The sequence below is a fragment of the Electrophorus electricus genome, chromosome 12, assembly GCF_013358815.1.
Source record: "Electrophorus electricus isolate fEleEle1 chromosome 12, fEleEle1.pri, whole genome shotgun sequence".
In the NCBI taxonomy this organism is placed as follows: Eukaryota; Metazoa; Chordata; class Actinopteri; order Gymnotiformes; family Gymnotidae; genus Electrophorus; species Electrophorus electricus.
This window is the reverse complement of record NC_049546.1, coordinates 3676214-3687752: the sequence shown is the minus strand read 5'-3', so window position 1 is coordinate 3687752 and position 11539 is coordinate 3676214. Positions and strand designations below refer to the sequence as shown.

Genomic DNA, 11539 nt, shown 5'->3' with positions numbered 1-11539 from the left:
GAAGTGGCTATAAGAGCAATTAATCAGCTCTGTGTGTGTGTGTGTGCACGCATATGAATGTGGAAGGTGAAGAGAGCGGTGTTTTTGTGAGATTGGCTCTAGGGAATGTGGCTCATGCCTTGTTTGTGTGTGTGTGTGTGTGTGTGTGTGTGTGCGTGCGCGTGTGAGCCCGTGTGTGTGCGTGTGTGTGCGTTTGTGTGCGTGTGTGTGTGTGTGTGCGTGTGTGTGTGTGTGTGTGCGTGTGTGTTAATATGGGTACCATTGTAATGCATGATGCAACATCCTAATAACTTCCCACTTCTCTCTGTTTCTCTTCCTCTCCTAAATGAAACAAGAGTTACAACCCATTGTATTGTATCACTATATGTAGTTCATAATCTCTGTAATCCTCTGTAAAACTGTGGCTCCACAGGCCCAACCTCTAGATTGGAACTTTAGGATTATAGAAGATCAGCCTATGGAATAAGAGCAGAGCAGTTGGGATCAACTCCTCCAGGAACTCACAGAACTCCACTGGGCTTCTTCAGTGCCACAAACAGTTGAAAGACCACACATACAGTAGCCCCTTATCCCAGAACATTAAATAGTTATCTGACTAGGAACAGGTCCTGTGCATGATACTGAGATGCTGAACCTGTTTGAGGACACTATCAAGCAATTTGTTTACAAAGCAGGAAATCACTAATTACATTAAGCAATATTGTGTTTTTTGTTTTACTTCATAAATTGGAACTGAGGGGAAAAAAATTAAGTTTGGTGGAAAATATTTGATTTACACCATATCTTGATCTAAAGGTGTGTTTGCTTCCCCCTGTACAACTGGACACACATATAGGAGTATAGTACACTGGGAGTTTGTCATGTAGTATGTTTAAGATGCATGTCAAGTTCATTACATGGTAGGAGAAACGGTGACACATCAGCGCTCCACATGAGATGCATGCATCTTTATACACTTGGAAAAGGTTTGGACCACAACAGCTCTTCAACCAACCCCCCCACCCCTTCTCTGAGTCTCCCCCTCCCTGTGGAGACTGACTTCTTTATATCAGTAGTCCAATAATTACTATCAATTTCGAGAGAGGACTTAAGGTCTTATGTCTAAGATTGAATTTGTGCAATGATAGCTGTATTTATCACACTTCTCAGAGAAGACGAGTAGTCACCTGATATCGGCTGTTTTGTCCCTGACTCAGACCTAGGTCTGTGTAATTTCCTTGTAGAAACAAGTACCTGGGAACATTTGGCTTGACTCATTTAGCAGGAGCTCTGGAAGGATTTCTAGGTGCAATTCATTAACCTGCTTTCGTGTATTTTGCTCACACTCTGCAGTGAGCGAACATCTTCGATAAAGCCTGCTCTTCTTTTAGACATCCTCAGGAGAAAACATTTAAACACACACACACACACACAAACAAACACAGATGTGTGTTCAAAATGGGGGATGATTGCTAACAACAACATGAATGATAAACAATGGTGACCGAGTGCTTGATGGGAAATTTGGATGTGAAGCATCAACAGAAACCAAATGCAGGAGTTTGAAATCCAGCACAGTATTCACCAGCACCTTTGAACGTTTTGTCTGCCATCTATACCAGCTTTTAAAGATCATTTTAAGAACAAGTATTTTTAAATACTTTGAGAAGCTCCAAAGTCATTTAATTCTCCATTCCAAATAGCTTTTAACATGTATAGTTATGGAATTCAGGCATGAATAGCGAACCAAAAATGACCATTTCATAATATTACTAATTCTTCAAGGATTATCATACTTTGGCCTTTTGCAAATTCAGAACTTATTAAGCATGCAAATGCATTTTTAGTTATGACTCAAGTGTTTATGCCTTTCAGATGTCTGTGCTTGAAGACTTATAAACAATGTGTGTTTTAGTCACCTAACTGTGGTATGAATCAAAATTAATATGTGTTTTATATGCACCTAATGTGGTGCGAATGAGCTGGTTACTGCTGATAACCGGTTACTGTGCTGAAACTGTACACAATGCATAACTTCCATAATGACTGGTCTTTGGTTGGAACCAATACTGTACTCCAAGAGTGCTGTAAAATAAGGGCTAAAAAAGAGATCTGAATAAAAAATCCCATCATGTGTTCTGGATCCTCACGCCTTCACCTTGCTCAGGCACTTAAGTCTTACAGTAGATCCTTGAAAAAAGTCTAAAAAACCTACATCTTTGCTCTTTGCCATGAGAGTTGAAAAAAATAAACATGAATCACAAAAGCAAAGTCTTTGGAAAAGGATTAAACTCTTACCTGCAATTCAGCTGCAGAAATGACTCATGTAGTACTATTATGTGAGACCCAAAGATTACAGTTCAGCAGAGAGTTTTCCATTGCCTACTGGTCCACAGAGAACACGTCCACTGGTAGAAGAAACAGTGGTGACTTCAAAGGTGTTCATTAAGGTGGAAAATGGAAATAAAACAAGGTTCTTTAATAAGGTGGTGTAATGAGGTTCGTTTTTGTTCCATGAGTGAATTTGTTTGTATTTTAAGATAATTATTAGGGAATATTTTAGTGCAGTTAATACCTCAGTTACCATTACTGAATCTCATCTTTCTGAAAACACTTTCTTTCTCAAGAACATAATAACTGCTTCAGCCTTTGAAAGAGCCTTTAAAACAAAGCCGTGTTTTCAAAGAGTTCCTCAAACAATAAAGCTTTGAATCTGAACAGAAATGCTGTGTCGTCTGCTTTGGATCTGGACTGAAATGAACTCATAAATACAATAAGGACAGGTGTTCCAGTGGGGCGTGGGGAAATAATCTGTAAAAGGAATCAGACTGCTTTTTAACATAAAAATTAAATTCTGAACAGATGTTGTCAATCCCACATTATGACAAAATATATACGGTATTGGAAAACAGCCATCTTTTACCTAGTGGATTCCAGACGGTCAGGTAATGATGGAAAAATGCAGTTCTACAACTAAAATTCCTTTTAATTCCTTTTATAATTTCACCATCTGGCAAATCTCAAAATCTCAGAAAGTAAATTACGTGTTTACAAGAATGAGTTAGAGTGAGAGAGTTTATATGCATTATGAATTATCTACAGCTCTTTAAATAAAGCATTATCTATAATAATAAGTATATGCATTATCTATAGCTCTTTAAATAAAGCATTGCCTGGAGACTATAGCCTGTTGCATGGCAAAGTGGAGTGATAGTGTCTGTCTGTGCCGATGACAGTATAATCACAGTGTTCATATGAGCGTGAAGACCAAATCCCTCCCTCCCCCCCCCCTTTTTTTTAACGGAGGATGGGAGAATAAACAGTTACACTGAAATAAAGCTCCACCCCTCCAGTCTGGAAACTGGGTCCTGGCAGCTTAGTTAACTGAGATGCACTCATTTTCCACACAGTTTTACAGGTTCCGTTACATTTTTTGTGTCTTGCAGTTTTTACTGTTTAAATAGATTTTGTGAATGCATTTTAACAATCATATATTAACGGTGTATTTATTTAAAAAAATGCTCAAGTGTCATATTCTCAAAGCTGTAGTACTTTCTGCTTTATATATCATTTCTTGGGCACCTTTAAACCAGACTATAATTAGCATATGGTCTGATGTTCCCACCACTTATTCCTGCTAACCTACTAAATGGGCTCTAGATTAGAAATCTGTGCATTCATTTAAGGCGCAGTTATTCTTCTTACTAGCTTTCACCAGATTTAGCCACTAGAACAGTCTACAGTTTCCTTTCAGTCCAGCATCCTCCATCCCAACCTTTCTCCAAAGCCCTTCCCTCCAAACAAATGTGTGCATAACGCTTCCATATGCTGTGTATAAGAACTAAATAACTGATTATGGGATAGTCATATAGACTTTTTTTTTTCAGCTGCATCTATTTTAGGGATAACTATCAGGACATAAAGTGAAATCGCAGTAACCTGAACTGAGCACCTTCATTATTCAAACCATAATGGATGATAATTGATGCATATAGAGCTGACATAATTGTACATCTAAACCGAACTGTTTCTCTCTCTCTCTCTCTCTCTCTCTCTCTCTCTCTCTCTCTCTCGCAACTAAAAGTGGCATTTCCATTCTCTCCTGAAAATCACCAAGTCATGTATTTCCTTCATGCTCATTTTGTCCAACCACAGAATACCTGGATGTTACTAAAAAGCCATTAAGAGTCTAACATTAAATTATGGATTTTGTGTAGAATGCTCATTTTACCATTCTGCCATGGCACTGAATGGCTGATGTGTATAATGTGTTATAATGTATTATATTATCACTGGAATAATACCTTTTTTAATTCAGTACCATTTACTGAACTGACAATAGCTTTAAAAAAAGGCCTATGTAAGGCCATTTATTCCTGACTGCCAAAATCTAATGGGCCTCATATATTATACTACAAACACTATATATATACAATACCTAGTGACCTCACAAGCAAAAGAGATAATGCTGTTTCCATAGCAATAGTCAAAAACATAGAGCCACAGGACATTATTGATTATCCTACTTGAATGCTTTGCCAAAAAATAAATCATGCATAGACAGTGAATCATGGTGGATAAGCAAATTCCGTTACAATACTTCTTTGTAAATTTGCATCATGTTACACAGCCAGTCGCACAGCTCAAATGAATTCACTTTCCACTTACACTCTAAATCTAATACTAAACCTAATCAGATTAATGCATTATCCGAATTCTGCTTTGTCTCATTTGATTAAGTGAATTCCCCATGGCTCTGTGTGTCTATGAGAGAGAAAACTTACAGTTATTGATATTCCAGTCGCTGCCTCTGCTATAGTGCTGAAATACCTCAAACCTCTCAGTATAAATTACAGTTCAATAATAACTCTCTGCAGCGATGCACAGGGCCACAGAGAGCACAGACTGGGTTCTCTCATTGATATTATGAACCACTTAAACATGCCTAAATACACAAATATCTCATGCGTTTTTTTTTTGCTTTTTTTTTTTGTAACTGTAAATCGTATTTCATAGTGTTACATTTCAGGGTGAAATTCCTACCTACAGGGTTCTGTTGGTGTCAGCTTCCTCTGCGTGGATCTCATTCATTGCTGTTGAGTTTCCTGTGAATGTTGTTGGTGTAAAAAGCCCAGTGAAAAGGAAATGAAAAAAGAGGGCAGATGTTAGAGCTGCATTTCTGCTCCATGTACACATTCACACAGACAGGGCAATCTGCTCAATTTTACTCCAACCTCACTAATCGCTCTATCATGACACAACATGCACTGTATAGTTACTGCACTGGGTGAGGCTAAGACAAAAGTCTGCAGTGAGCCGTTGCTGTCAAAGCTGTTACAACGCTTTCTTTTTGCTCTTAAAGGAGTTTAATCAAAGCCACCCATCAAAGGCAATTACATCACTCACATTAAAAGAAAAATTAACTTTGCCTATTTCTCTTTTAGAATCAATCATTCATGGGTCCCTCTTACTAACCTCCGGAGAAACTCAGGTGTAATTATCAGTCCCGCATCCCTCCCGGCAGAGTCTTCCCTCCTTTAATATTTTAGTGGTCGTCATTCATATTTCATAAAATCAGTCTCCCCCTCCCGCTCTTTGTCAATGAGGTTTCAGATCTGCCCAAGAGCAGGTCTGAGGATTACAAGAGAAAAGACACAGACCAAAGCCACTGCTTCGTCTTTCCATAAGCCTGTTTGTTAGTAGTTAGTTTGTTAGTTAGTAGTTTGTAGTTAGTAGTTAGTTTGTTAGTTAGTAGTTTGTAGTTAGTAGTTAGTTTGTTAACCCTACAGCACTCAGGTTCTCCTCTGAGATGCTCACGGTGTTAAACTGTTCTGTGTGTTGTATGAAAATTGTATAGGGCTTATATGTGTGTGCAAGTGGAGTAGATGTGACAGAGGTGCAGGCTGTATGTTCTGGACTGATATGAAGGCCCAGTGTAAGACAGAGTTCCACTGTGTTCTACGCTGTGTTCATAAGTATGAAAGTGACACGCATCGTAAGGACTTAAGTTCTGTGGCTTACTGGCCTTCTCACATTTAGAAGGGAAAAAGCAGAAGTTATGTGACACAGAGGTTATGTGGATGGCTGTTTAGAGTGAGGGCTCCTGGCATCAGCGTGTTATTTATTGTTTTACCTTACATGTCCTGCAGGTTACCTAGCGATAGCTGTTATCCCCAAAATACATGCAACTGTGCCACTTCAAAACCGAAGAGAACCAAAGAGACAGAGCACCCAGACAAAAAACACTGAACATGCTAGTGAAAAGGTGGGAAAGACAATCACAAACATGGCGCCTCCACTCTGAGGACACACTTATTGCTGAAATTGCAAGCATGCACCAGGAATGTTGTCGAACATCTGGAGAAAATAATGCCGGATCTCTTGGGAATTGACTTTCTGTGGAGTATCGTTATTGAACGGGCACATCACACTCTGGCCCCACATCAAGACAGCCGAGCAGCGAGGGCTATCATTACAAAGTCTCTGGTTTTTTGAGAAGTGTCTTTGAACCAGTGTGTAGTTAGAAGGGCCACAGAAATGGGATTACTCTTGACAACTACAGAGTGGTGGAGATGCAGCACCAGAGGTTTACAGAACACGAGATAAGGGTCCATGATCAAGACATGACATTTGTTCTGGTGTACCTCGCCATTCTTAAAATCTTTCCAGGCAATGGATCAGCGTGGTGATTGGACAACCCAAAAATGGCTCTGGACTTTCATCAACAAGCTGGGACTATGGAATCTGTGTCACCTTCTGATGGATGACAGGCACTTCAGCTCGCGATGGGCGTCTCTAATTTCCCAAGCAAGCATCTGGTTATGGGAGCTTGCTACTTAGGATTTCACTGTTCTAGTCTGGAATAATATTAGGGTGAAATAATTATTGTGAAATGACAGCACAGCAGCAAGCAATACTTAGTTTAAATTTTTTCCTTATATATTAGATTGAAACTGAGAAGCAGGACAAACAGACTGTTGATGTTTTTATTCACTGTTTGTTCTCTTCGTGGGGTCATTAGTTTAGACATCGACCGCTGGACACATTTAATCAAAACTGCCTTACAGTTCTATGTTTGAAGCTATAATTATATGGGCAAACTACTGGAGGCTGTACATGTTATTTTCTCTGACTGTGTCAGGGCTGCCATTCATACGGTGTCAATAGTGCTGTCGCTATGGTGCTGTCGCTTGGTGACTGTACAGGCTCTTTCTCAGTTTTGCTTCTATAGTAGTCGAGTGGCATTGAAAGTGAGTGGTTCACTGACATTGCTTTTGTGTTTTAGAGAGTCAGTCGTTAATGTACTTTTGATGGAGCACATACTCTCCAGGGTTATTTTTGTACATTTTTCTAGTTGGGATTTTCTTTATTGTTGGTTAATTTTTTTTTCTTTTTGAGGCTGTGCTGTATCTAGGATTTCTTTCAGTATATAAGCAAGCATGATCCCATTAGGGGGCTAAGGCTTTGTAGGAATATAAAGGGCATGGGCCAATTAGTAAAGAGGAAGAAAATACTCAGTACTTTCAAAGCAAAGAAATATGACATAGTCTTCTTCCAGGAGATGCAGCTCTCAGAACTAGTGAATAAGGAGTTGCACAGGGACTGTGTGGGGTAACTTCTTACTCTGTTGGGGTATAGCAATACTAGTACACAAACATATACAGTTTAAAACAGCAGAACTTTTACGAATGATGATGGCAGATTGGTCACTGAAACCAAAATCAAAGGCCATCCTATGGTACTTTTCAATATATATGTCCCAAGCTAGATAAGCCTCCTTTCTTTGGTAGGTTAAAATGTAAAGTATTAGTTGTTTAACCTTGAAAAAGAGGTGAAGGTAGCCAAGAACAGTTTCAAAGATAGAACATCTGATGAAACCTGCACAGACTTTCTCATCTTAAGTATAAATATAACACTTTACTGTCCCAGAGAGTGGAGTTTTCACTGTTCGGGACTTGACAGCGCTTTTTTGAAGAAGGTGATAAGGCTGGGTGTATGCTGGCCAATTATATCAAGCAATTTAAACTAGACATAGAAAGATGGGCGCCGCTCCATTTCTCTGTGGGCAAAGGCTAATGTGTTAAAAATGAATGAAGACCCCAAGTTCAACTATATTTTGCAGTCCCTTCTGGTGACAATGTATTTTGACAGGTTTAATCAGCTCTGTGACCTGTTCCTTTTGTATGGCAAATGAGTTAGAGTACACCTTAAAAAGCTGCAAATAGAGGGGATCAGAGAGGATTAGGGATACCAAACCTACTTTGTACCACTGTGCCTTTGGCATTGAGCACAGTGGTTTGTCCCACCAGAGCAGGCACCCCCATGGTTCTTTGGCATTGAGCACAGTGGTTTGTCCCTCCAGAGCGAGCAGCCTCATTGGTTCACCACTGAAGAACATGCCTGTCCTGTTCGTCCCTTGGCTGGTTATCTTTATGTCTGTCTCCCCCAGGCACTAAGTCTCTTCCCATATTGTCATGCCTTAAATGAGTTTGGAGGAAGACTGCAAAGATTCTCAACTTTGACCCCTTCCTGTACACCATCTGGAGTATATTGTACAATCTCTGTCTATGTATTGGTAAATCCTCCTTTAATTGGTAAGGGTGGATGCAGAAGGGTATGGCAGTACTCGATGACCTTTACTTAGGGCAGGACCTCAAATGCTTCAGTGACTTACAGGCTGAATTCAGGGGGCAGAAACACCAGTACTTGCAATATATGCAAATGCACAGTTTGCTGAATTCAACTTTTAAATCTTCCACAGCCCCCATAAATTGCAGAGAACCCCTCTTTTATAATCTCAAACTATCTAGGGGACATAACGTGTCACTCTACTACTTAGTGCTATTACATGAATATTGTACTATCAGTTCCATGAAAACCAAGAAACAGATTTCAGAATTACATTTACAGAAAAAGAACAGGTCAACAGCCTGCGTAATTCTAAGAGCACGTCAACAATGTATTGGCTGTCATTACTTAAATACAGTCATAATGAATCTGCATTACAGGGTAGGTTTGTAGATTTAGACATTTTATTAGTGGACTTCAAAAAGGGAGTCCGTGGCCTTTTACTTTCTCACTACTTGCACACTGGTAATAAACAACTATAAGTACCAAAAGAAGACAACATACCAGGACAATCAAATACTGCGGTTAAACTGGTACTCATGCATCTGCGCTAAGGTACTTTCGGAAGGCATAGATTTGTTCTGTGCCTTTAGGCCTTCACAAGTACACAAATGGAAATAATGCATGGCTTATTCCCCAAGCACGTTTACAGCCTCAGTGTACATATTCATTGAGCACACTCATGTTCATGTGGAGGTAATAAACCCCAGGCAGAAAGGGGAAGACATACGGGTCAGTTATGAAAGCCACTGGAGGAGAGTACAAACTGAAGCAGACAGCTTAAACCCTTACAGCGCTCTAAGATGCAACGCTCAGTATACTGCAACGCGCCAGCGTCGCGTTAATAATTTTCAGTGGACACAGAACGCAACGAGTGGATCCGATTGCATGTAGCGTAAAGCGTCTGCTTTCACTTACGGGAAAATCCTACTTGAGAGCTGAACATTTTCGATAATATTTCATGTTTCAGTTTTTCCTTTTTATGACATTCGTTATTCTTTTTTTTTTTTTTTTTTTTTTTTTTTTTTGCAAACAATATTTTTAGTTTTGTTGTTAGAGGGAAGAGAACTGGAAACTGAACGGCAACACCACCCACTCTCTTGTGCCTACATACAGCTTTGCACTAACGTTACTGCAAAGAGAGATTAATCATTTCCGTTGCATCACAGTGGCTGTCTATTCATATCTGTTATCTGCTTCTGATTATAGCCATTTATTTCATTCAAGCCTCATGCATCAAAACAGCAACAGAAAGAAAGCCTGCCTTCCGCAAGAGAGTTAGCTGTCATTATCAAGAACTCTTTGCTATGGACTTGATTTGTCAAGAGGTAACAAACTTTCACCGAATGCACGTTATAAGAGCGTTTTAAAGGCTGTCGACGGTACAGCTACAGCATGCTGTGCGTGTCCTTGGTTCGACGCTGTCAATTTCAGCCCGTCCGCGCAGTTCTCTCTACAAACAGTGCCAAAGCGCTAAGAGAGCAATAATTCATTCTCGCCGCGAACGTAGGGAGAGCTGGACATGCCGGAATAGCTGGTATGGCTGCACGGAAAACGCACCGGGGAAACAAAATAGGAACGTAAAGGTATCGTTTGCTGTCCTAAAATTGGAATGTTGCATTTTTGTTATAAAAACTGCAATTAAAGGGATTCGGCGTGTTTTCAGGACACGATACACGGGGATGTTGCGATGGCATGCGCAAGAAGAACAAAAACTTTGGTTTCAACATGCGTAATCTTAAGCGGCATGACAAATATCGTGTGTCTGCTTTATGTCGGATGGATCACGAATTACGTTTCAAATGTGAACATCAAAGTTCCAGAGAGGGTTCCGGGGAGAAAGTTTGACGAGGATAAAGGAGAGACGCTGCGGATCATTGAAAGACTGGACAGACTGGAGAATGTTGTTAATCAACACATCCAAGGTATGGTACATGCGCCATACATGCAATGTGACATTCAAATGTTAGTGAAGTGTGCCTTCATTTTACTTGATTTTTTCGGTAATGCTCAGTTGCCACAGAGAGCTGTTGACACAACAGGCAACAACGCTGCGCAATAAACTCTTGTTACTCCCCGAAGTAATTACCGATGTCTGATTTACTGAGTTTAAGACTTAGGTCAGAAAGACAACTTATCGAAAATCTTTTGGATAAATCAGTAATCCTCGGCTGGACTTGTTAGGAGGGACCCAGTGCGGACGTAATTCAACACTGCACTCTAGAATCAGGTTTATAATGCAGCACACTGCACAACATACAGAGAATAATGCTTTTCTGACTGTTATTCTGTTCTTAACTTTTTAAACTCCATGTTTATTATTCAGGTATTAATCTTGAGACATATTGTTCATTAACTATTACAAGTATGACAATGAACTATTACATAGTAAGCATGCTAAAACTTGAAACAATTACACAAGTAGGGAATGACTATCTGGTTCCATTGGCAAGTCCTTGGACTCTAAGGCGTTAATTAAGTTCAATGTTTGATATACCCAGAGTACACAATCTTGAGTTAACTCTGGGTCTTACTACCTTGCATTTCTCTGGTCCAGGGCCTTGCATGTTGACAGCACCCTGTTTTCTTGTTTGTTTGGGTTTGGGGTTTTTTTGTTTTTTTTCCTTTCTTTTTTTTGAGGAGGCTGATGGTAGTAGGGCTCATCAGATTAAATTTAGCATTTGGCGAAGTCCTTGGCATAAACATTAATCCCCCAGCTGGTGTCACACATTGCTGGACAGACACAGATGCCCAGCTAGGTGCTAATATGTCACTGTGGGCATAGAGAGCGATATCTAGCTGAGACCTTCAGTAAAAACCTCCGTCATATCCGTTCCTTGTTACCAACACATATCTGTTACATTCAGAAGGTGTTAATGAGACTTAATAAGACTGTACTTGGCATGCATGAATCATGGAACACAGTTGTGTT

The 11539-nt window shown here is 39.9% G+C and overlaps 1 protein-coding gene across 2 annotated transcripts in view; it reads left to right on the top strand.

The window, feature by feature from the left end:
- Positions 1-10119: 10119 nt before the first annotated feature.
- The window catches only part of galnt18a (UDP-N-acetyl-alpha-D-galactosamine:polypeptide N-acetylgalactosaminyltransferase 18a), a 43178-nt gene continuing 41758 nt past the window's right edge, over positions 10120-11539 (top strand). For both annotated transcript variants that reach the window (XM_035531932.1, XM_035531931.1), the window contains exon 1: positions 10120-10532. In XM_035531932.1, the coding sequence (XP_035387825.1) occupies positions 10298-10532 (235 nt within the window). In that variant the 5' untranslated portion in view covers positions 10120-10297. The remainder of the gene's footprint in view (positions 10533-11539) is intronic.